This window comes from Elephantulus edwardii, unplaced genomic scaffold (genome assembly GCF_000299155.1).
Source record: "Elephantulus edwardii isolate Elephantulus edwardi_28Jun2011 unplaced genomic scaffold, EleEdw1.0 scaffold00003, whole genome shotgun sequence".
NCBI classification, from domain to species: Eukaryota; Metazoa; Chordata; class Mammalia; order Macroscelidea; family Macroscelididae; genus Elephantulus; species Elephantulus edwardii.
This window is the reverse complement of record NW_006399753.1, coordinates 11,262,904-11,288,980: the sequence shown is the minus strand read 5'-3', so window position 1 is coordinate 11,288,980 and position 26,077 is coordinate 11,262,904. Positions and strand designations below refer to the sequence as shown.

The window sequence follows — 26,077 nt, the reverse complement described above, 5'->3', positions numbered from 1 at the left end:
TCTTCCATGTGCCCAAGCTAGATTTGAAAGAACACAAACTCCTGAAGAGGGAACAACCCCAACACAAACCAAAATAACAAAACCAAACCAGACAGATTTAAAAAAAAAAAAAAAGGACATTCATTCAAAATGTGCTTGTGGAAGGTGGGCGGTGAGGGCAGATCAGAAGACAAGAACTCTGGAGTCCACACCACTGTTCCTACATTGTTGCCGGTCAATTATGTGGAGATGAGCTGGAATGGTTCTTTGATGCCCCTGAAAACATGTGAGTGCATGACCGGCTGGACAGCTGGGATGGAGTGAAGGCTGCCCTGGTCAGTCACACACGGCATATCCCCTAACCTGATGGCCCTGTGCTGGGAACTCCCCTACTCCAGCCCCCAGTGAAGAGACGGCTGGTGGGCCACGCTCACCACTGTACAGCCGTGCCCCACAAGGCCTGTCTCGTGAGTGGCTAACAGCGTTCAGGGTCCGCAGACGCCATCGTTACAATGCATGGGACTGACAAGGGGTCTTTCCTGAGGGCTCGGTGGGGACTTGCGCTCCTGGGACGCGAACCTTGATCTCTTGCTGCCGAGACACCTGCTCAAGTTTTCTGTGCTGCTGTCAAAGAGGCAGCAGATGTGATGCCAGGACCACGCAGAGCCAGGGACTCAGGAGCCCTGCTCCCTGGGGAGGGCATCTGTCCCCTCCCTTCCAGAGCTGACGGGGACGTGGGGTGCCGAGACCTCGTGGTGCCCCTGATGGTCTGACAGGCATGGTGGGTGGATGGTGAGACAAAAAGGCTGGTGGCAGGAAGTGTGTGTGTGTGTGTGTTCACAGTGCAATTCATAGCGGCGTTCAGAACCCTGAACGGAGCATGAGCTGGGTGAAGCGAAGACTGGACACGTTTCTACAATGTGATGGGGGAGGGGAGAGGAGGGGCAGGGTGGTTTCAGCACCTGGGTTCAACTGCGGGGAAAACGGAGAGAAGGGTTACGTTTGAAATTCTTCATCTTCTTGAATCATCTTTTAGAAATGTAAATTTATTCAAGACCAAAACTAAGAAAATAATTTCAAATGGACTCCTTCCAGACTCGGACAACTCCGGAGGAACCATACTCCTTGCACGCACAGTCCACTCAGGCTTCGAGAAGGCCAATGACTGACCAGAAACACATGTCACAACCTTATAATTTCTGCTTTAATGGCAATCAGGTTTTAAAAAAGGTACAGTCCCACTGATCCATACAGTTCCTTTATAAAAGGCAGATTTCAGGTAAGCTTCTAAATGCATGCATAATGAAGAGCCCATGGGCTCCCGGCGGGCTGGGTTCCTGAAGGCTGGACTTCATCAGATGTGTCTACACTTCCGTCAGATTCGTCATGAAGGATGTTAGTTTTGCATCATGAGGTAATATCTCAGGGTGGGCACATCATGAGAAGGGCAAGTCCTCTCACCTACACTCGCAGGTGGCGGTGGGCACTGGACACCCCCACCGAGCGTGGGGCCAGCAGGCATTCTGCTGGAAGTGTTAACACTGGCAGGGAAGTGAGCACTCCTCTGTCGGGAATCCCAAGCCGGCGTCTGCAGCTGGAAACTGAGCACAGATGTGGCGGTGGGTCGGCTGCGAGTGCAGCACTTCACCTGGAGAACGGAACCCACCTCTGGGCCAATGTTGCATTTCAGTAACACGGGTGAGAATACTGCATCGCTAGGAAGAGAGTCAAGGCTTGGCCTTTCAATGGTTGCTAGAGACCACTTCTACTTGCAAAGCCAGCAGTTTGTATACTCCTGTTTTTATTTGTTTGCTTGTAAAACAGCAGAGAGAGAGATGTAAGTGCTAGATGCCAAGCATGGCTTTGGCAAACCAGTAAGGCGTGCAGGGCTCCCAGGCCCCCGTAATACTGGCGCAGGCAGGAGCCCACTGGGCCATCACACGCAGACGGTGTCCACCTCCCGAGGCGACCCTGCGTGGGCTCCAGGTTCTGTAACAGCAGCTATGTACACGGGGGGCAAGGGGGGGCGTGGAGGCGGCGGGCTGCAGGAAGGATGTGGTGTCGGGAGGGTCTGCTTCCTGCTAGTCGGACAGGATGTGCACAAAGGACACGGGGAAGACCCCCTTCCGTTCAGGCTGTCCTTCGATGTGCCCGATCTGCAAGGGGACAGAGAGCGGTCAGCCAGAGGCCGCCCCAGGGTGGGACGAGGGCCTCAGCTAACCGTCTTGGGGTGGACATGAGCTCCAACTCCAGATAAGAAGGAGCCATGAGGCAGTGATGGCAAAGCTGACCACCTGCCCAGAACTTCCAGGTCTCACCACCCCTTTGGGCCACGTCCTTATTGCCCTGAGAGATGAGGGGACAAGGCCCCAGGGGTGGGGTCCACACCCATAGTCCCCAAGGCTCCTCGTGGCTCAGACTCCATGTCCCATGCCAGCGTTGTTCTAAGTGGGGACCCTCCACTCACCTGACTAGGGCGCTCATCTGGAAAAGGGGCTGACAGCCACTCTGTCCAGGCCGCTGGCTGTGAGCTTACACACTTAATGTCTGTGGATACCTGTGCACGTCCACTTACTCGTGAGCACACACGCTCCCCTTACGAGAGCCAGAACTCGAAGGTGTTGCCTTGCTGTTTAGTGAACACTTTGGGCTGTCCTTCCCTAAAAGGCATCCTGCTCTCACTCAGGCTCCGGCTGGCACAGGTTTCACCAGACCTGTGTGCACGTGTGTGTGCACGTGTGTGTGCACGTGTGTGCAGTGGGAGCCGCACAGTGGGGCTGCTAGGCTTGGGCACCTGCTCTCTGACTGGCGGAGGTGGGGCATCACGATCAGCTCTAAGCCACGGCTTCCTGTGGAACCCACCGGGTTTGGGGGGAACAGGGGTACGTACCCACCACTCCTGGTCCTCCTCCCCGGTGACGACAATCACCTCCCCCTCGAGGAATGTCAGCTCATCGTCATTGTCTGCCTGGCAGTCGTAGATGGTCTTCACGCGCCTCACTTTATTCTTCCCCTGGAAGAAAGCAGCTGGGCTCAGTGGACTGAGTAATGGGCAGGAGAGGACGCGGGGCCCCGAAAGACGAGCGAGGACACGCAGGGTGAGCGATGGAGCTCCTCACGCCTTGGCTCATGCTCCGCAGTGGTGAAAAGGACCAACAAGTCAGCCCTGCGACGTCCCTGTCTCTCCCCATGTGTCAGGGAAACGTCTGCGCCAGAGTGAGTATCACTGAGTCAGTGTCACCCGACAGCAAACAGCACAGGCAGGGTCCACATCACGGTCAGGAGCCCTCCTCTGCCCAGCCCAGCAGCCCTGACAGGGACAGCAGTCTGCAGAGCTAAGAGTCCTGTCAGGGCTGCTGAGCTGGGCAGAGGAGCATCAAGCGCACAAACACCCCTCAGTCCCTCCGCGCAAAGCACGCCGGGCACGGCAGTGAGAACTCAGGGGACGCTGAGCAGTCCCACAAGTGTCCATCTGCAGTCAGCTCTGGCTGGACTGTCATTCTCTGGACTTCCTGTTCTCACAGACAGGAAGACAGACAAAGGCATCACCTTCTAAGGAGTTCTCAGCAGCCGGCTAGTTAGACAGTAACAGAAAAGCTGCTGTGTTTGTGGACGTTTTAGGTTAAGGGACTTTCCCTCTCTGCGTCCTGATGTTTCTCTTAGTCACCTGATGACCTGGCCATTTTGTGAGGACCCATCCGGGGGCTGGAGTGGTGGCGTCTGAGAGGTCTGGCTGGGCCTGGACAGTGGGACACCTTCCAGCTTCTCAGCTTAGGTGCCAGGGGGCCACTGAGGCAGCCACTGGGTGGCGGGTGCCACTCAAGAGACGGGAGGTCACATGAGCTAAACAAGAGTCTAGAAAGCATGTGACCTGCGGTCAGTTGGCTGGGGTGCGGGGAGTATCTCCAGGGGTCATCAAAGTCCACACTCGCCATGGTGGAGCCCACTCTGTGGGCAGTGGGCCAGACCTTGACCGTTCCTGTGTGTTAGTGGTTACGGCTGTTAAGGGTAAAGGTTGGAGGATCCAGTCCACCCATAAGTGTCATGCACGAAAGGCCTGGAGACATCCTTACAAAGTCAGGGACCAAGAGCCCTATTCCGATAGGACACTAGGTCAAAGTCTCTCTGTCCCTCCCCACTCCCACCAGCACTGCCTTAAGAAAGTCTCTATGTTCAAGGCAAGTAGGGGCGGAGCTCCGTGGGTGCAAATGTCTGAGAAACAAATGTCATATCGCCCTGAAGCAGCCTCTTTCCTCAAAGGTTTTGGGAGGAAAAGCAGCAATTTTTTTTTTAAATTAAAACTTATTAATGAGTAGAAAGCACTGCATGAAAATGATCATGAAATGAGATCTCAATGACATTTTGTGTTTGTGGGTGTGTTTTTGGGCTTTGTCTCCAGTCCTTTGGGAGGAGGTGGGAAGAAAGCCGACCTGGAGATACTGTGAGGCTGAAGGGAGAAGGCTTTCTGGAGGCTTAAGGAGCCGAAAGTCTTATTGTCGAAGTTTCTAGTAAGAGCTACCGTGGCTGAGTGTTCACGGCGTGCCAGCCAGGATTGTCCATCCTGTATCCCTGCATCTACTGTATTTTACGTCATGAGTGCGCAGTATGGTTTTTTGGAAACTGCATAACCCCGGGTTAGTTTCCTCGGCGTGTTAAACGTGTGTGGGTATGGTATATGTGGAAGACACGGTCCCTGCCTAGGAGCTGTTTCTCTACTAGCCCCTCTCTGCACATGGAGAACCAGTCTAGGGTCGGAAGTCCCCTGCCAAGGCCATGAGGCGGTGGGATACCCACAGCCAGGTCTAGAAGCCTGTTACTGCCAACCAGTATTCTGCACCTAATCACTGGGCTTCACGCCATGGTAAGTGGAACCAGAGGGCGCGGGCACAGCTGGTCGGTGAGCCTGGCCTTGCTTTTTCTTGCCTAGGTTGGGCACAGACCCTCCCACCAGCTTTGGAGGACAGCAGAACTCAGAACCTGGGGGCACCCACCGTGTTGATCTTCCTGGGCAGTGGGACGGGGGTCTCCGGCAGGGTGGGTGTGAGCTCGTTGGAGTCTTCAGAGGCCTGTTTTTGGAGGGTGTCTCTGGACTGCAGATTCGGGGACAGATCTGCAGGGTGTGACTTCTGAGGGGCGTCCGATGGCTGCTGGGCCTTGGGTGACACCTCCCCAGCCTGGGATTTGGCCAGCAGGTCTCCAAGCTGGGGCTTCGGGGGCAGGTCCTTCATCTGAGGCTTGGGAGGTAAGTCTGAGAGCTGGGGTTTGGGTGGCAGGTCACCCAGCTGTGGTTTGGGGGGCAGTTCTCCCGGCTTAGGTGGCAACTCTCCAATTTGGGGCTTGGGGGCCAGTTCTGTGGGTTTAGGGGGTAGATCTCCAGGCGGTGGCTTCTGGGGCAAATCTGCCACCTGGGATGATTTCTGGAAGATTTCGGGCGGGACGCTGCCTTTGTCTAGGGAGACGTGATGGATGGTTTCTGTCTTCCTTAGGGCCACTGAGGGAGCAAGACAAACAGAAGACAATCAGGGAGGGAACAGAAGTGGAGCTGCAGGCCCCGCAACACCCATCTACCCTCCGAGCACAGGGCAACGAGCCTCCAGGCCAGGCCCAGACCCGGCTTTGCAGACAGAACCTGAGCCGGGCGGGGGGTCACATAGCAACTAGGAAGGTCTGATGCTTCACTTAAGTAGGAGCAGGATGTACAAACGAGCCTAGAATTAAACAACAACAACAACAACAACAACAACAACAAACCCCTATGACATGCTATAAACACAAAACAGATGACAGAAAATTAGAAAACACAAATTCTTGATTGTCTCAATGTAGCCATCTGAAATATTTTTATATATCCATGCTTTCGCCCACTTTCTAGGGATAGCAGCTTTTATTAGAACATATTTTCAGAAAATAATTTGCCATGTTATTAAAAGTTCTTTATTAGCATGGCTTTTTAAAAAACATTTTAAATTTTATTTTACTATTTGTTGTGTGTGTACCATCAAATCGGATCTGACTGGTACAGGAGGAGACTGTCCCACCTTCTCCAGCAGAGCATCTGGTGGATTCGAACCGTGCGCCTCTGGGATTACAGTGCAGCTTCTTGTCACTAGGCCACCAGAGCTCCCTAAGCATGACATTTTAAATGTCCCCCTTTACTCCACTCGCTGTGACGTCGCTGTTAGGTGATGTCGAGCTGTGACTCACAGCGGCCCCAGGACCACAGATCTGAACTCCGCCCTGTCCCGCACCTCCCTCACTGTATCCGCCCTACAGCTCTGCCCTAATTCACTATCCACCTTCTCTGTGTTAATGATAAAAGGTCAAGCTCCTCTTGTCCCCATCCAGACTCAGTTCCCTTTGGTGACTTTGCTATGTACACACACACACACACACACCCCCTCTGCGAATACCTCCTACTTTAGAATCATTACTGGGATTTGCAACATGCCTGCTGTAGCTCTTTTCCTCTGCCATTGCCCTTGGTATCCTGACCCATTACAATACTTTCTAATGGCTGCAGAGTACTCCACAGCTCAGGTGGTGACCATGGCATAACCACCCACTCCAGCTCTCTACACGGCGTGTAAGACAGAAAGAAGGGTCGCTGGTTGACAGTCTCCAGTTCAGGCTTCTCCACACATACACTGTGTGACCTTGGAGAAACGACACCACATCTCTGAGTCACTGTTCAACTCTGAAAGCACAGTCTCACATGGTGGTGATGAGGACGATGAGAAGTCACAAATGTAAGGGGTCAGGGCAGCCCAAGTCCCATACTTCAGGTGCCCCGGAGCCCCAGTGGCTCGCACAGACTGCTAGTGGCCACTCCTCAGACACCCAGGACAAGAACAGCTATACCCTCGCTATCACCATGGGCATCCGTGGACAGGATGGAGCAGGCTAGGCCTTGTTTCCCCGAGGGTCATGGCCATCATGAGCACGTGTGGCCCAGCGAAGGTCCAGGAACACCTCGCCCTTCTCTTCAGAACCAGGCACCCACCACGCAGACACAAAAGCAGGAGTGTCAGCAGTGCTCGAAGGTTCCTCGGGGTCAGGATTTGTCTTGCTTTTGGCACCAGCTCCTGGTACAGAGGCTGGGCACACAGCATCCTCAGTGAGGCCGAGGGGGCTCAGCCGCGCCAAACTAAGAATCTTTCTGAGAAACAGAAAGCATTCGGAAAAATGTTCTCATGGCTAAAAGGACAAGCCCAGGACGGCAAGCAGAAGCGGGCCGTGGGTGGTCTGGTTCTGCCACCACCTCCGAGGGCCACCTGCTCCTGGCCGAGAGCCTCAGCCGCGTGGCCTGGCTCCGGAAGCCTCACACCAGCTCAGTCCTACTCGTCACTTCCAAGTCTGCAAATGGGGCAAAAAAAGCTAGAGGAAGGCAAGAATGGGGAGAAGCAGGGGGCTTCCCTAGCCAGGCAGGCTCCTGCCAGCGGAGCTGTACCAGGAGAAACCAGGGACAAGCATCCCAAACTCCCAAAACAGGCAGTTTGTGCAGTCACACCTCCAACTTTGGAATTTATTCTAGAGAATGCTAAAAACCATACACTGAGCCGTCTGCACTGGTGTGGCTGGGTGTGAGGTTGTGTGAAATGCCGACATTGCCTATTGTCTGCATGTTTGACCATAACACTGCTCGACACGTCAAGGTGCTACACACACCACGCAGCCTGGAACTGGAGCTGGAGAGCTCATATCATGGAACAGGAATCTGACTGAAGCGGGGGGGAGAAAAATAAGGTTTAATGGAAAATAATTACAGAAAAAAGACTACAAAGGTAACCAAACTGGTTATGTGGGCAAACCTTGGGGAGGCTTATGTTTTCTTCTTTCATCTATCTATAGTTTCCAGCTATTCTACAATACTACTTTGATCCACCATGCAGAGTCTGTCCACTGGCTCTTGTACTTCTAAGGCAGCTCTGATTCCCATTCCCACCAACCCCACTGTATCCAGATAAAGGTCCTTTCAGAAGGACATCTTTGCAGGACGGGTAAGGATTTTTCCTTTAGGAACTGGACTATACAGACTACCAATGCCAGGGCAAAACACTTTAAGGAACAGGAAACTTCTGGAAAAGGAGAACTCTGAGTAAATGGTGACACTTTCCCCAATGGGAAGGCATCAATGACAGTTCCAAGGGGTCCACAAATGCACAAGAAATGCTGACGGGAGCCAAAAAGTGGAGAAAGGCTGCAAAGCTGTATGGTTATTGCAGGGACAATGACAGAAACCATGTGTGCTCAGAAGATGGCAGGGCGTAGTGTCACACTGTAGAAATAAGTACACCCCTATCCTTATAAAACAGACGCATGCTTCTCTATTAATGCTTTTGACCCAAAAAATTGCATTTAAAAGAATGGCTCAATTGTAGCCACTGGTCTCCGCCAAGGCCTTTATTGGTCCTCCTGAAAGGGACCCACAGATTAGAAAGCTCAGGAGTGGGTTCTGACCAGAGCACAGTCCTGCGAAGATGCCAGTTGGGTGGACGCTGGAGGGTAGATCCCCTTGCTAGATGTTCTCTTTCCTGGTGTGTGTTTGTGTGTGAGAGAGAGTGAGTGAGAGTGAGAGAGAGAAAGAGAGAGAGACAGACAGACAGACAGACAGACAGACAGACACACACACACACACACACCCCCCCACAACACTCCAGTGGACAGAGGACAATGGTTTACAGCAGGGTGTATACCCTCAATCGTGTGAGCCCCCCAACTTTCAGAGGGGGTTGTAGGCTGGGTGGCAGCCTCTCCTTGTGCTCACTGCTGAAGGGTGGGGAGTGTCCAAGCAGCCTCTGCTCTCCTCTTCTCATTCTGTGCAGATCACGTGACAGTTAAGACATGAGACCTTGGCGTGACCAGTCACGGCTTCTCCAAACACATCACTCTGTGGTCGAACCGTGGAAAGCGGTGAGCCCAGAGCCCACACTGACACTCCTCCTGCGGGCAGGCAGCAGAGCACAGCCAGGCCACAGGTCGCAGTGCGCAGGGCAGTGGGCCTGTCCCCATGGACTCCCTTGTGAACGCTGTGGGAGGTGGCCTGCGACTCTAAAGCAAACGTGCTCCCACCAGATAAAGGGAGCACTGTGCTTCTGTTGTCCTAACTCGCAGAGATTCTGGTCTCACAAATGGAAAGCTTGTTCAGGATTAAAGACAATGTGGTCAAAGAGCCGAGTGTCCCAGCTTGGCAAAGCAGCAGTGTCTACAGACACTGCTTCCTGTGTGTCTCGGGGCGCAGGCTCCGCGTTGGGCCTGCAGATGTCACCCCTGGAAGGACCGCTGGGCGTCCTGCCGGGTGGGGCCTCCTGACTGAACCTTCCCAGGTCAGTATTCTACCCTCCCACTTCCCAGAGGGGTCCTCTGTCCCTTAAAGCACCACCATGTGACCTGCTCAGGGCACACCATCAGTAAGTGACAGAGCTGGCATCTGCAGGTCGTAACCACAGGCCTTCTCCACTAGCAGTGTGTTTTTGAGAGAAAAGTATAGCAGAGACACAGAGGAGGTACAGGACAGGGCAGGGCTGCTGCAAGTCGTACTTGACAGAATGGCACCTAACAGCAACGTTAATGAATCGCAGACTGAGGTGAGTAAACACCTTTCTTCACGCAGGAGACATTTACGGCACATCTATCTCCTCCAGGCCTGGAACACCAGGAGGCACGTGAGATGCAGGACAAAGCACAGTGACAGAGCTACCCCCTACTCCCCCACTCTGCTGTCCCCACAGAGGGGCAGGACCTTGTGTGGAAGAGAGAGTAAGAAGGAGAGATCTTACCTTTCTGAGGTAGTTTAGGAAGAACTCTTGGACCAAGGGCAGTCTTTGCAGAACTGGTGCTAATTAACAACAACAACAAAAAAAAACCCTTAGGATCTGAAATAGTAAGATAATCAGCAGCTTTACATTATTCAAAGACATCGAGGGAGTTGGCAAAACCGTGTAGGAAACCCCTTCAAAATTCCTTCAGTGGAGGACAGTAATCTATTTTCGCGGTTGATGGTTTGCCAGGCTGGGCCTAAGGGTAAGAGAAAGAAAACCAGGACGCTGTGGCCGAGACACTGGCCACCTCCTCCGCTTGTCTGGCCTTTTCTACAGGTGGCAGTGTGTATGAAGCACTCAGCAGGCTGCGAGCTGTGAAGTCACCATCAGCACAGGAACAACGCTTCCCTGCAAGGTAGCCCTTGACATCCATTTGCAGCAAGGAAACTCGGGTGCCTGGGCTTTAGTTGACCTACTCAAGGCCACCTGTCTGGTTGGCGGTGGGAGCAGAAATTCTGACCCCAGAGCTCTGGTGTTGTCAGTGCTGCTGTAGGTGCTGTGGCATGGATTCTGATTCAGGGCCCAAGAGACAGGACACAAATGTCCCATGGACCTTCTTGGCTGTAACCAGGAACAGACAGCCAGGATTTTCTCCTGTGGAATTCCTGGGTGGACTTGAACCACCAACTTTCTCGTTAGTAGCTGAGCTCTTTGGTGTCATACAACCAGATTCTCAGTTTTTTCCAAGTCTTTCCCTCCTGATAGCAGCTTTGTAAATGAGGGAATAAACCCAAGTGCCTGGCAAGAGAGCGCTGGGCCACCTTGTGAGGAATCTGCCACCTCTAGTCGCATGGCAATGGCAGGGCCATTAGCCGGAGCCGCTGCTTCCCTTCCAATGAGGCTGTGACTGCTCAGGGGACACTGGTGGAGACTCAGTGTAACGGCAGCCACGGGCCTGAGCCAGGCCTGCCCACAGCACCCTTTCTGCATCCTTTTCTGATGCCCTATGACCTGCCTTCCCTGCCCACCTTCTAACCCAACCACAGCTTTAGAAAGAAATAAAAAACCAGACCAACCAAACAAGCGTCTAAGAAAAGAGAGGAGACGTTCACGTTCCTTCCTGGCCCCCAACTCAAGTGGGATCCCTGGAAGCCCGGGGTCCTAGAGGGTGATGCAGGGAGCAGAGCTGCTGTAGAGCAGACATTTATCCTGCTTCTGGAGCCGGCAGAAGATGCCCTCCGCCTCTTGTCTCCCAGATCTGCAGTCTCTGCGGCGAGCACCGTGCTTCCTGGCAACGTTAGCAAAGCAGAGCCCCGGGTTCTGGGCGTCGCTACACAGAACCCTCTGGACTGGCATCTGTGAGGACGGAGCTGGGCTGCTGGCTGTGGACACGAGGCCACTGCTGCTGGTGGTGCTCTGTGTGGCGCGTGCGCTCTCTCTCTCTCTCTCTCTTGCTCTCTCTCTCTCTCGTGGGGAGTGCAGAAATGATAATGAATTACCAAATGGCTCTGATGTACCGTCAGCGTGGCCCAAGTTTAACCACTTCTGTATGTTGGATGCTTGTTGCTACCCTGGAAGAAGACCCCCAGGATGCCCATCTGAAATCCCTGAAGCAGGGCTGTAGGACAAGAACTAAGTGAGGCACTCAGGCCAGGCCCGGGGGAGAGGCAGCGCCTGGGCCTTCGGGAAATGGTGGGTTCAGGTCACTCTGCCATGTACCACCGTGTCCCATCTGTAAGTGAGGATGACAGTAACTGGACGTACCTCACAGGGTTTAACCGAGACAGTGACAGTTAAGGAGAAAGGACTCTCTGCTTTATCTTTGCTGCACTCTGCAAAGTCAGGAGCCGGCCCTGCTCACACATAGAAAGGACCCTCTGGGCCAGACGGGGTGAATTCTGCTCAGAGAAGATCATCTTGCCCCCCTTCTTCCCAGAGGAAGGGAGGAAGGGACAGGTTTCCAGTGCAGCCTACACCCCCAGCAGCAGGGCATCCTGGCGGAGCCCAGTCGCCTGTGGACACCCCCAGGCTGTCACCCTTCCCCGAAGAGTTACCCTCTTCAACCCAGAGCCTGCAAAAAGGAGCCAAGAAGCAGCCCAAGGAAACACACTGATCTCATTAAAAAACGAAAACGAAAACCTCATTCTGGCAGTGATTCTGTTAAAGACACTGCAGAACTCTGTCCATGAGGGAGAAAGGGAGTGGAGGGGGAAACTGGGTCAGAGAGGCCACTGCTACTGTCCCACAAGATGCAGGGACATCCGGGCAAACGTGGCTTCTCCTCAGGGACCAGCTCCAGCTAGCCATCTGCACTCTGAAATGTCAGGAAGTGGCTAACACCCACTTAGCGATTTCTTTCCACTCCACGTCATGGTCCAGAGAGTGGCACAAAGTGCTAGGGACTCACCTGGCTTGCTGAGAGAGCCCCTCAAACTTGCTGGCCGGCTTACTTGAAGAGGACGGGCCCACGTCGTTGCCTATAGGGAAAAGGAACATGAGATGAATGGATTTGAAATCACTCAGGTTCCAGAAAGGCATCTAGTGGCCCAAAAGGACCAGAAGGCAGTGTGTGTTGTCAAAACAAACCTGGTTCTGGGGCTGAGACTGGGCTTATCTGGCTATGAAAGAGGCATGTTAAAGACGTGGGCAGGGGGCCCTGAGGTTGGCTTTCCACCAAGAAGGCCACAGTGAAGGCCCACTGGCTTGGTGTCTCACTCACTCTAATGTTTATTAAACACCTGCTGTGTACAAAACATGAATGCGGAGCAAACGAACAAAATGCCATCCCTCCTCCTCACACGGTTCACCCTTCTGCCTGGGAAACACATACGGAACTGGACTAAGAATGTGGGACCATGTGACGATTGGGTGGAGGTGGTTACTATGAAAAGGTCAGAAGAGAGAGTGTCTAATCGAAATGGGCAATGGGGACCTGGCTGACACGTGGCACCCGGGCAGGGAGCGGAACTTTCTAGTGGGAATAGGAAAAGCAGGGGTACAAAGTGGGGAGAAGTGCACTTTGTCCAGAAGCCAAAGGACTGCTGAATAAAAGTGGGCTGGCCTGTGACCCATCGCAAAGTTCAGGGCAGTGCTAGGTGTGATAGCGTCCCCTGGATTCATGTCTACCTGGAACCTGTGAATATGGGCTGATTCAGAACTCAGTCTCTGTAGATGTCACTAAGTTAAGATGAAGTCACACCAAAAGAGAACAGTCCTTAATCCAACGACTTCTGGGAAAGAAGTGGAACACAACCGACACGGAGGGGAGACAGGCAGAAACTGGAGTGATCCGCCCAGAATGCAGAATACCAAGGCCTGGCAACAGCCCCCGAGCCCAGGAGAGGCAAAGAAGTGCTTTCCCTGAAGACTCTGGGGGCAGTATGGCCATGCCATCATTTTGATTTTGGCCATCTGGCCTCAGAACAGTAAGACCATTTCTACTCCTTTAAGCCACCGAATACCAGCTGCTGGTTGCTCCGCTGGTGTCTGCAGCTCCGAGCCATCTCCTTGTCTGCCTTCCTAACGACTCCACCTCCAGCAGACTCCTTCCTGTGACCATCCGACCCCACACAGAAGGCTGGTGAGGAGCAGGCGCCCATAAATGAGCTTAAGTAACTATCATGGGACAACGAACCTGCTCAGAAGTAGCAACAGCTGCCCAAATATTTCACATCAGTCCTGACATCCTCACAACCTGAGAAACCACTGTGAAGATGAGGAAATCGGGCAAATGAGTGCGAGGGCTCAGGTCATGTGGATAAACGCGTCCCTGGTGGTCTTGGGTGGGTCTGTGTCGGTTCCTCATTAGCCATCACAATGCCTCAATCCAGCACAGCTCCAGTGGTTTTCTGGAAGCTGTAAAGCTCCTGGGAGGAGACCCTCTCTCTTGGAAGAGCTAGTCAACTGGAACTGCCTGAGGGGTACCACTCTCTGGTTAACAACGCATCTCCCTAGACACCACGCCACCCATCTGCTCCAACGTCCTAACGGGGAGCAATAACCATCACAACTAGCATCCCCGAGCGTCTCCCCTGAGGAAGGCAGTGGGCTCAACACCACGCTACGATCTATCATGCTTAGGCGCTGGGAAATAGAAAACCCTGTTTTATAAATGCAGAAACACACATTAAGTTAACTTGTCTAAGGTCACTGGTAAGTGGCAGAGTCGGGCCAAAAGCCAGGCAGCCTGTCTCCAGGTCCGGCCACTGAACTATCACATGGTCTTGTCTCCACCTCAGTCAGAGGAAGCAGACGTGGCCCGCACGCAACCTTCTGTAACTCTTGGTACATCGAAGCAAGAACAAGCAAACTGGAGACAGCAGGGCTCATGACTTCTAAGGCTAGTTCGGCTTAATTTCATTAAGATGGCCCTTGCAGCCATGACATTTCCAGGGTCCCGTAACTCCACATTTGTGATTTCTTTGGTGACAAATGCAGGGACGTCTCAGCTGTAGCTGTGAAGAATCTCTAGGGCTGATGACCAAAGCTTGCACCTTCGCTGAAATGAGCCGTACACTAAACTCGAGGCTCCTGACGCCCAGGGACCCTGGGGCACTGACAGTAACCGCCTCATTTCCCAGACACCGTCTGTAAGGGAGCAAACGTCCACAGTTCTCATGGAGCAACTGGCAGGTCTGAAGGCTGGGGCGTCTCAATCGCCAACCTTTGGTTACTACATGAGTGCTTAACCACTGCACCACCAGGGCTCTCTAGAAATGCTCGAAATTCCCCAAAATGTCAAAGAGGTCTCCATGTCTGGGGACTGAACTGCTGCACCTGCTAATCCCCTTTCTGAAGCAAAAAGCATTCCAAGCGAGGGATGAATTCGGCTGTGAGGTGACTACGGCCCTCAGGGCTGTCGCCCTGCTGCTGTGGCCCAAGGTGCTGTCACAGCGATGAGCCAGCGTGTCAGGCCTGCTCCTGCAGCCCAGCACCCACAGGCCCAGGGTCCTCATGGATCCCTCCTCCCTCTCTGGACACTTGAGGTGCTTTTCCATAGACACTGTGCTTTTCTATTTTGGTCCCTTCCACCTGGACACCCGCCTTCCCACTTGGAGTAGCTGTTCCTAGCCGATTTTCAAAGTCCATCTCCACAGTCAGTTCCTGGGAAGCCTTCCCTAGCCAGCCCTGAGTGCGCGCCAGCCCACGGCCTACACTGAGGAGGAAGGGTCCAGGACTCTGGGTGACCCGGCTTCCTGCAAAGGCTCGGGCCCCGCGTGTCTACACGAGGAAAGGAGAGTTGAGCCCACCAGCTGCTCTGTGGGACTAAGATGGGGCGGCCTGTCTCTTGGACCCCACTGAATGTCTAGGAGCATTAACTCGTGTGTGTGTGCGCCCGTGTGGCGTGTGTGTATGTGTGTCTGGGGTGCTGGCTGAGTGAGGGGCCACAGAAGGGGCACACAGACGGTCATGGTTATTCACAGCTCTCTGAGGGAAGCTACTGGAAATGACGAGGGCTTTCTCAACACGTGTTCTCCTCAAATACACGGACACCAGCACACTGTCCGCACAGCCCGGCTGCCTGGCGATGCAGAGTACAGCCAGGAGCTGGCCCCAACCACCCAAACCTCACACACCTGAGCGGGTGGTCATCTTCCTCTCCCTCCTCTCTGTGCCTGGAGGTGCACATACATAACATTCTGTGTGAGGGACCATCAGACTGCTTTATGGGACCCCATGAATGACAAATGAAATCCCATTCATACAATTTTCAAGTCGCAGCAACTGTGTGCCTTCCCGCTGACCACTCCCCCCGAGGGCCTGGACTGGAGCCCCCCGAGCCCACTCATCATGGAGCGCAGGGCAGGCACCTAGAGCCCCCCAAGGACAGAGGCCAGGGGGTGCCTAACTGTACTGCACCAATCACAGGAACCTCGGGTGTGAGAACTCAGCTCGTCTGCTGGGCGCCATGAAGGCCAGTGCTATCTCCCTTTGCTCTGGCCTTAGAGTCCAATCTGTGGTCCCTGTGCTGTACTTGGACATGACCTTGAGCTGCATGTTTTGATGAGATCATAGGCATGGCCTCTACTTTGCTACCTTTATTCACTTTTTGTCCTCATTTCTTATTAACCTTATTTTGGATTGTTTTAAAATATACCTTGGTCTGTTAGAAGGCAGGTCATAAATGATGTCTTTTGAGGGAAGTTTAAAGAAATTCCACTTCAAAACTCACAAATTCCTCACAAAACCCAAAGCTTCCTACAGGCCCGCTAGTCATATGACCTAGAGCGTGTCTCCTGGGATGTCTGCCTGCGCTCCCCTTGGGAGTGGCTGCAGGGTCAAGAGGCCTGGGCTGTTGAGGGCACTGTGGACACTGTGGTTCTGACAGAACAAGCCGGAGCAACCTGCCTCACCCCGGGCCCAGCACTGGGTACAGGGTTGACAGAGCAAGCCGGAGTGACCTGCCTCACCGCAGGCCCAGCACTGGGTACAGGGCTGACAGAGCAAGCCAGAGTGACCTGCCTCACCGCAGGCCCACCTCTGGGCGCAGGGCTGACAGAGCAAGCCGGAGTGACCTGCCTCACCGCAGGCCCACCTCTGGGCGCAGGGCTGCAGCAGGCCCACGTGGACAGCCCGAGTTGCGGCTTGCTGGGCTCCCTGTTCTAATGGCCCACTTTCTTCACGGTTTAGCTCAGGGACAAAGAACAAGTGCTCCGGGGATGACAGGCACGGCTCACAGCCTCACAAGCTGGCCATCTCCTGGCTGCCAGACCTCGGGCACGCTGCGTCACCTTTCCAGATCCCGGTGTCCTCATCCTTAATGTGGCGGGAACGCTACTTCCTCCTGTGAGGTCGGGGAGAATGAACTCACACGTGCACGTGCTCACCTCCCTGGCGCACCACCACACGGTTTATCAACATTAACCTTCAGGCTGTCATGTGTCACAGTGGCCTCTGGAAACAAACACAGGCTTCCAGGCCTGACCACTAACCATCCACCCAGCAAAAGGGCAGCCTGCCAACCACGGCCAGCCAATGGGTGCTTTTTTCTGTGCTCTGGGTCTTAGGCTTCCTCACACAGAGTTCTCATGAAATATTAAATGAGGCCTCGGCTCTTTTGACAGACATCTAGCACGGGGCCTTGTGAGCAGTCCTTGATGCTTGAATGACCAGGCCATACAGTTACTGAGATGACCACACACCAGCAGGCAACAGAGATGGGTGGGTGGAGGCTGGCTCAGGGATGGTCCTGGAGCAGGTCACAGATCTGCAGAGATGATGCAACACCAAGACAGAGCCGGGGGAGGGGGGAAGCACACCAGGTACAGAGCAAGTCAGGAGTAAAGGGGAGGAGAGGTAGTCTGTGTACCTCACTGTGGCAGACACTATTTCTGGGGTGCTAACGTGCTCGGGCAGAGCTAGGAGGTTGCTGCTCTACCCCCTCGTGGTCCTGCATCCCACCCCTCCCTCCTCCCGGCAGTCTGAGGTGCACAGAGAGGGAGAGCAGTGGAAGGGGGTGCAGCAGAAACACCATGGGGTGCTGGCTTCCCAGCATGCATAAGCGGGGGGGGGGGGTGTCCTGTCCTTGAGGACACAGTGTCCGTGGGCAGGGAGAGCAGTGAGCAGGTTACGGCAGAGAGCACACGGCTGCTGCCAGCCATGCCCGCCCGCCCCCCAGGAAGGCCAGCTGGATTGTGTCTCTGTATCTCACAGGTGTGCACCACGACATGGAAACCAGACCACCACCTGGAGCTGTGACTGTCCCAGGGCCGGGAGCCGGGAGTGTCCCAGGGCCGGGAGCCAGGAATGTCCCAGGGCCGGGAGTTGTGAGTGTCCCAGGGCCAGGAGCTGTAAGGACCTGTCACGTTTGCTGAGCACAGGTTTTGCACATTTCAAGCCTGGCTGTAGACAAGTGGCTCTGAGCTGATGAGAAACACCAGCAGACAACTTAGTACCCACAATCCCAGGGCACCCCTCAACGTCAGCTAGGGACACTCAAGAAGGGGTAATAATTTTGTTCCTTAGTGAGAAAACCTCCCAATGTCCATCCCCCCGCCCCCACCAGCTCTGGTCCTGCTGCTGTGAACAAGTTCTGAGGGGTGACACTTAGCGTAGAAGAAACTTGGGTGAATTCAACCCCACGTGGGGTGACGGAGCCTGTAGGTGAACACAGGCGCCATCACTCCACAGAGAAACAGGGCGGCTGCGATGACCTATCAGAGCGCAGCACCATGAGGGCCACTCAGGGAGCCGTCTGGTGAGGTCGTGTCTGGGGTGAATCCTTCCTGAGGAGTCTGCGGTCTCAAGCCGGCTGTCACAGCTGAGGACTGATTCTCTGTGTGCACGTGTGTGGTCCTGCTGGTCTCCACTCACTCAGCTCCCTCCGATTTCTCCAGGCGACCCGCTCAATGTCACCCATCTCAAATGTCCCACCCCTGGTTTCTCTCACTTCTCATGTGGTAGGACTTCCGGCACTTCCACAGTCCTTACTGCACTGTCTTTTCTAACAGGCAGGGTTTTAGTTGGTTTCTACACGTGTCTCTCTCAGTTGGGCACGAAGCTGAGATATGGGATGAGAATCTGAGGATGAGACAGAGTCAGTGGAGGAAAGACAACATACGGCATCAGACACACGCCTGGCACTGGGGATGGAGGGCAGACAGAGAACTGATGTGCAGGTGGGCAGGAGGGTCCTCTCCAGCCTCCTGGCCCCCCACCCCAACTCCAAATACTGTACAGAGGCAGCATTTGAAAGAATCAAACTCTCAGCATGAGAACTGCAATTAAAGAGGAAATAGCTACAGTGGAAGTCATTGAAGGAAGACGTGAGATGGGCCAGCGAGGACCTCCTTGAGCAAAGCCTGCCTAGTGACTGACGTGTACTGGCCAGGACACGCTGGGTCCTGGGGACCCTGGGGTAGAGGGCGGCTCTGGGGAACTAAGGAAGCAGAGAGGGATGGAGCTGTAGCCCTCACGGACAGGAAATGCTCCTGTGTCACGTGTTGCAGAAAGGGCTATGCTGTAGGACTGGACACCCACTGTGGGCAGACTTGGGGCCATTGCTGCGAGTCTAGAATGAGAGAAGGGGTGATGACTGGACACATACTGTGGGCCAGATCCACTGCTGGGCTTCTGGAGTGCGAGATGGGGGTGTGTGTCTCTGCTCCCCTAGCTGAGAGTCTATTAGGGTGAAGACACCAAACATACAAGTAACAAGTAGAGACAAAACTGTTACCACGGAGATAAGACCCTCTGAAGTAAAGAGATTTGGAGGAAAGTCCTTTAGAGAAGAGGTCAGGAGAAAACGTCTGTGCAGAGAGCTGAAGGCTCAGGGTGTGGACCTGCCTGTGTGAAGGGAAGAGGGGCATCTAGGAGGAGAGGGGGGCAAAGGGGCAAGAGCAGAAGGCACCAGAGCGGCCAAGCCTACGGGGAAGAGCAGAGAGAAGTAGAGGGGCTGACCCTTGCCATGCCTGGCCCTCCCAGTCCAGGAGCAAGAACAGAGGACACCAGAGGGGCCGAGCCTCATCACACCCTGCCCTCCAACCAAGTCCAGAGTAAGCCGTCTGAATTTATCTGAAGTGGGAATCCATCAAAAGGTATTAAGAAGAACCATAAGCTAACTTATACCTTAAGCAAACCATACTGGCTGCTGTGAAGAGAATGGCTGGTTTTTTGGAGACTCGCTCACTGATAGAGGAGGTGCAGGAACACTGACCTCACAGAGCGGCTCTAACCGTCAAGAGAGCCTGGAATGCTCTGCACGGTGCCCGGTGCCTCAGGAATGCCTGGCCCCTAGTTAGCGGAGATTTTTTTTCAAATGATCTTAGTATTTGTTGAAGTGTTCCCTGGCCTGAAGAGGTTGGCACAGCCAGCCTTCCAAGCCTCGTCCAGCCTGGGTGGCGCCTGGCACGTGCTGTGAACGTGCTAAGTGCCCACCGGCGGGGGGAGCCCAGCACCACCTGGCCCCGGGCAGCTCTGCCCTGCCTTCAGGAGAACTTACCCCAAGGAACTGCGCCTTTGTTTGGGGGCCCGTGAGGTAGTGGGCTGGGAGGGTCAGACAAGGTTCTCTTGTGTCCGGGTGGTGGGGGAGGAGGCCTCTTCTTGGACAGGGTGGAGCTGCCACTAGAGGTCTGGGAGCTTAGAGGGAGTGATGAAGGTGGGCCAGTTGGACCTGGAAAGGAATGGGATGGGGCAGGAAGGTTAATCTCAGTGTTGCAGACACAGCACAGCCAGTATGTAATCACTCCCCCTGGCAACTGGGGCACGATACTCAGACGAAAAAGCAAACCGCTTGTGCTGTGTTGGGATGGCCAATTCCAGCCATCCAGTAACTCAGAAGTCAGAGGTTTCAAAACTGCTGTAAAACACAGTTTACAACAGAGGAAGGAACAGCCTGTACTTTAAGGGACAAAATGTTAGTTGACACAAGGCTTAAAGGCTTTAGGTCATCATTTAGGTACAACAGGAAAAGTAAAACACACACATCTTAAACCACTAATTCAATGGAATAATCACAAAATTCTACTGTGAGGTAAAGGCACAGCACTGTCAGCAAGACCAGCGGAGGACGTGTGGGCCACGCCGGGCTTTCAGCGGCCACATGGCCACTGCGTGGGCCAGGCCAGGCCATCAGCAGCCACAGCGTGGGACAGGTCGGGCTGGGCTGTCAGTGGCCACAGCGTGGAACAGGTTGGGCCGTCAGTGGCTGCAGTGTAGGACAGGCTGGGCCAGGGCGTCGGAGGCGGCAGCGTGGGCCAGGCCATCAGTGGCCACAGTGTAGGACAGGCTGGGCCAGGGCGTCGGAGGCCGCAGTGTGGGCCAGGCCATCAGTGGCCACAGTGTGGGACTGGCTGGGCCAGGGCGTCGGAGGCCGCAGTGTGGGCCAGGCCATCAGTGGCCACAGTGTGGGACTGGCTGGGCCTGCCTGTCAGCAGCCACAGCGTGGCACAGAAAACACTCACACAACAGGCGGGTGTCTCTGTACTAAAGGTTCTGAGTTAGCAACCTTCCCTGAAGCTTTTTAAAGAATCCCTTTTCTACCAATAACCTTGCAAAGTTACCTGAGGGGAGTGGAGGAGCAAAGAAATCTACAGACTTTTCTCCTCCAAGTAACTGATTACATTGGCTGCCTGGGCAACCGTTATGTTATTTAAGCACTTTTTTTTTAAAGTAGATTTGACTTTCTCTAGAGGGAAAACCAGGAGAGGAGCGAGGACTCTAACAGACAGACACACACGGTGCGGGAGAACACCACTGCGGACGCGCTCCCCAACACTGTCTCAGGGGAAATGATGCTATTTTTTGGTACTGATGAGGGAGGAGCAGGGTGAGGATGAAGGCTCTCAGCTGGTCTCGATGCTGGGCACCTGGGGGGGCGAGGAACTCCTTCTGAACCACCAGCAGGACTGTGACTGAACCAGGACAATGTTCACGGACGACTTTTTCCCCATAAGCATTTTTTTTTAAAAGAAAGGGACAGACTGCTAGGAACACCTCAAATGCAGCCACGAGATGGTCGATACCTGACGACCTGGGAGGCTCCCAGGGAGATTTTACACTGTGTATAAAGAGCAGGTTAATCACCGGCACCTCCTTCCTCTGGGAATCAAGTGTCCACACTCCCCTGACCAACGCCACCGGTGAGGCTGTCACAGACCCGCAGCATCTCCTCTCTTGGGGTGTTGAGCTGAGAGTAAATACGAGTGACCGAAGCAGCGGTCAGCTGGGTCAGGATGAAGTGGCCTACGAGACACCGATGGACACTGTAGTGTCACCCCGACCATGGGATGGGCCACACTTTTTGTAACAGTGAAGTGACTGTTGCTACCATTTTGCATTTGCACAATGCTTTGTAGTTTCCCAAGTGTGTTCATGTTTGCTAATGCTCCGATCTGAATGCAGCCCAGGAAGTGGGTTCTGCTGGGGGCAGGGCGCTGATGCACAGGCAGGCTGGGGCTGGTGAAGCCACCCCACTGCGGCTCCCCAAAGCCAGGGCAGCATTTCCCAGGCTTGGCACACGGGGAATGCCACCAAGCCCGCTCAGGAGTAGGAAGTGCAACTTTCCTCTTGGAAATGAAAGAGTAATGAACAATAGACAGTAATCTCAACAATAGGTGAGATTCTCTAGCTTTGTCTTTATTGCCACCTAGGGACCATCTGATGTGGTGCATCTGAGAGCTCTCTGACTCGGGTTCCAAGTCGCCCAGGAGACAGGAATTGCCAAAGAGAACAGGCAAATGGAACCCGTGTCCGAGAGAAGGTGCATGCCTGTGTGATCCCACAGGAGGAGAAGATTCCCAGGAGGATCGGGAAGTCACCCTGCAATCAGACAAGCAGAGCCTGGCCTGCGGGTCCCCATTTCAAAACTCAAGGGGCTACTTCCCACGCCACTACACACGCCTGTCTTGCTTTCTTCAGATCGCCAGTGACATCTGTAATTATTCATGTCTCAGGTTACTGCTTGTTTGTCTGCATGTCCATCACACTTGGGGATTTCACTCGGGCCAGTTTTTCTCTGACCTGATGCTATGCATTTTACTGAACAATTAAGAGGAACAAAGGTGCTCTTTCAGTTCTTGAAGGCTAGTGAAAGGGTGGGATGCTTCACTGAGGGCCACAGAACAAAAACTTGGGGAGGCGAGGCAGTGAGAGAGGGGCGGCCTGACATCCGAAGAGGAGCAACCGATACGAATAACAGTTTTATACTGTGACAACACGCACAGATCCATCAATTCTGTTTTGTCACAGAAGCTACAGAGTGTACCCAAACCACAACCAGTGACTTGATTCCAACACACAGCAGCCTCCCTGCAGGGCCGAGAACTAGCTGCCTGGGCTCCCAAGCCTGTCTTCACCAGAAGTCATGCTCTTCCTTCTGCTGTGGACGGGCTCAAACCACAGACCTGCTGGTTAGCAGCTGGACGCTCTAACCATTGTGCAACCAAGGCTCCTACAGAAAGGAAGTTGCCACACACTCTCATTGGCTGGAAGGGCATAACCTCAAAAGGGCTGAAAAAAATGTCATTAGACCTCAGAAGACTTCCAAAATTAGTAAGTCGTCTTTTAATATCGAAGGGGTACTTCCTGCAAACAAAGCAGAGAACAAGAAGCGACAGAGAGGCAGCAGGAGGCATGGTGCAGAGGGGCCAGGAGTGGCCCTTCAGCTGGTGTTCCCCCTTCAGCTCTGCCAGGAGCCTGAGAACCCAGCAGAAAACAGCCCCTTCCTCATTCACCACCGATGCTGGGTACTATGCCAAATTTGCTTCTATTTCTTAAGAACATGGTCTAGCTGTTCAAAGCTGTTATAAATAACGCTGAGGTTTAAATAATTAGTGGCCTCTGAAGAAGAGCACCTCAGCTATTCCTGGGGTGACCTGTTAGTGTGAACATCAGCTGCACATTCAGAAAGGTCTCAACCAGCCAGAAAATTGGCTGTCCACCGTGAGGACGCAGCCCCCTCCCCGCTCTGAGCAGAGCTGGCCAGCTGACCCTCGCTTCCACAGGACGAAGGGGAGTGACAGGGGTTTATTTTTTTTTTAAACACATAAAATAAATATTATTTGGTAAAGGATTTATAAAATCCCATAAACACATCCTCGGTTAGCATGTGTTACAGATTATTGGCTATTTTTAACCAATATTAAAACGCTGTCACTCAACACCATTCCAAGGCACCCCAACTGGGAACACTGACATCTCTTCACCCCTGTGCTTGGGTGTCTACTTCTTGCTTTGGAAGGAGTCCTGGTGGTGCACTGGTTAAGCGCCTGACTGCTGAGGGAAGGACTGGTGGCATGAACGGACGCAGCAAGTCCACGGGAGAAGGCTCTCGTGACTTCCTTCTGTAAAGATTGCCGTGATGTGTACTGTTGAGAGGGAGCTGACCCACAGCGGACCCTCCAGCGAGGGCTCAGAGGCTGCACCTGGCACAGGAGAGGCTGTCCCTGTCGGGGGCTTCAGGAGGCCCCACTGGGCAGGTGCACTGTCCTAGAGGGTCCAGAGAGCTGGAGGCAGACCTGCAGTGCCAAACCACCACCTCAGGTGAACCCATCCGTTATTCAACCACGACGGATGAGGATATGGACACGCTGTTCTGCTGCTCTCCGCTGGGGGCTGTGGGCCCCATTTACCCGAGGCCCCTGCAAGCAGGTCGGGCACTGTGCTGGGAGTCGTGGGGGAGGGCGTGGGGTTATGGGGCCTGTTCCGAGGACTCCCGCACCATCTTGTGCTCCATCCTCCCCTTGCTAACAGCAGCCTTCTCTATGCAGGCGGCCTCCTCAGTCCCCACGTCACCTCCTTGGTTCTTGTCCCTTCCAGAGGCCAGAGTCACAGCACAAAACCATTCTGCTTGTGTCCTCAACTCAGGTGGGCCCCACTGAACTTGAGAGCAGAGGGCCTCAGGGGTGCCCTAAAAGAAAGCTACACTGCACATGAGAGCCCCCAGAGCTCCCGAGCACACCCCACCCCGATGCTGTGCATCTTGGAGTGCTGGCTGCACCAGGCAGCCCAGGGAGTTTCCAGACCAGAGTCCTGCAGAGTCTGCCTGGGCTCCAGTGCTGCTGCCCTCCCGCGGCCTCCCAGAGGCCAGCACGTGCCTGCTGGTCAAAGCCTCGCTTGTTGTTAGGCTCCGCTGAGTCACCACAACTCACAGGGACCCTATGGACAGACCCAAACCCTGTCCTTTCTGGTGCCACCCTCGTGGTCTCTGCCGTCCTCAAGTCCACTGTCGTCACTAGGCCAGCACATCTCTTGGAGGGTCTTCCTTTCTTTCGCTGGCCCCTTTATCTTTCCCAGAACGACCCTCTATTTCTCCAAAGCCCGTATGTGCCACTGAGTCAGCTACGACTCCCCGCGAGCCTGTGGTCAGCGGGATGGCACTATGGATGACCACCACATGCTCGCGTCCGTGTTAAAAAGGCGCTGTCTCAATCCGTCCTGAAGACCTTCCTCTTTCTCTGACCCTCTATCTTCCCAAGCATGATGTCACTCTAAAGGGCTGGCCCTTCCAGACAACATGCCTGAAATAAGTGAGATAGTTTTCACCATTCTTGCCTCTAGGGCACACCTGGCTGTCCCTGCGGTTTGTTCTGGCTTTCCGTGGATGTCCAGAACCCTGCTGTTACTGTGTACCACTGAGCTGGAATCGACCCACAGCGGGCCCTCCAGTGGGTTTTCAGAGGCAGTTAATCGCATGGGAGAACGAGCAGTGTGATTCTTGACTGCCAAGCCACCAGAACTCCCTACCCAGAGCAAACTTCACAGGGTAAGAGCTTCAACAACAAGGACCTCTGTCTGCTTAGTCCAGAAAGCCTGTCCTGGAAACTCACTCAACTACACTGACATATGTTTATAAACTTCCATTTCTAGATTCAGTCAGCATGCCCTCCAAACCTCCCTTCCCTTGTCTTTTGTTTTCTAGAGTTGCCGCTTACTAAGTGAGTAGATCAGATGTCAATGCTTTTCTACGCGTTACATCTACAACTTGCCTTATTAAGTATCAGCACTATTGTTGTAATTTACCTTAAAATAAAAAGGCTCAAGGTTCAGGTAATGGAAGAAGCTGGCCACAGCCAAAGCTGACGCGCGGAAGCCCAGGTCAGCTCGCTCTGACCCCAGGCGAGTCACCCTGTTGCACTTTCTGTGAAGACCACCAGGTAGACCTTTCTGGATCATATAGAGACACAACTGTGTTCTCCCTTCACTGCTGCTCCTTCATCTTTTAAGATCCAGCTCAAAGGTAAACCTGTCCAGAATCCATCCCCTTCATCCTGGGGAAACTGCTTCTACCTCTGGACTTCCCACAAGGCTTACTGGCATGAAATATTTTCTCCTGTCCATTAGAAGTATGTTCTCTTATCCTTCCCATACTGTCTGATTCCTGGGGCAAGACCTGTCCTCTTCCCATCTCCCAGGGCAGTGTCTGTCTAAGGAAAGAATTCAGGTTATGGAAGAAAAGAGTTGCTGCTAATGCCCTTGTACATCCTGTTTTCAGTAAAGTAGAAAACCCAGAGGCCTCCCATGCTGGGAAGGAAAAAAAGCACATCTTTGAAATTTCAGACAAAAAGGAAAACAAAGACCTAGAAGGTGGTTTAAAAGCAACCTTGCAATGTCACCGAGACTTAATGCAGACGAACTGCTGAACGGAAAGCCTATGTCACCAAACATAATGACGAAACCTATTCAGTCTGTAAATTTTCACAATGAAGAGTTCATAAAAAAGAAGAATGATCTTGGCAGGTTTTGGAAAAAGCTGTAGAAGTGTAAGTTACACATGTGAACATGCCAGATGTAAGGGGTGATGACAGACATTACAACTCGGCACACAACAGGGGAAAAACGCACCACCTTCTGATGGTTTTAATAACACAGAACACGTGAGGGTGAAGGCTTTATCAACTCCC

The 26,077-nt window shown here is 53.7% G+C and overlaps 1 protein-coding gene across 1 annotated transcript in view; it reads right to left on the bottom strand.

Moving 5' to 3' along the window:
* Positions 1–2,060: 2,060 nt before the first annotated feature.
* Positions 2,061–26,077, bottom strand: part of ASAP1 (ArfGAP with SH3 domain, ankyrin repeat and PH domain 1) — a 270,638-nt gene continuing 246,621 nt past the window's right edge. The window contains exons 23-28 of the mRNA XM_006879286.1: positions 19,678–19,848; positions 12,145–12,214; positions 9,756–9,814; positions 4,971–5,470; positions 2,870–2,992; positions 2,061–2,135 (exon numbers count right to left, since the gene is read on the bottom strand). Of these exons, the coding sequence (XP_006879348.1) occupies positions 2,061–2,135; positions 2,870–2,992; positions 4,971–5,470; positions 9,756–9,814; positions 12,145–12,214; positions 19,678–19,848 (998 nt within the window). The remainder of the gene's footprint in view (positions 2,136–2,869; positions 2,993–4,970; positions 5,471–9,755; positions 9,815–12,144; positions 12,215–19,677; positions 19,849–26,077) is intronic.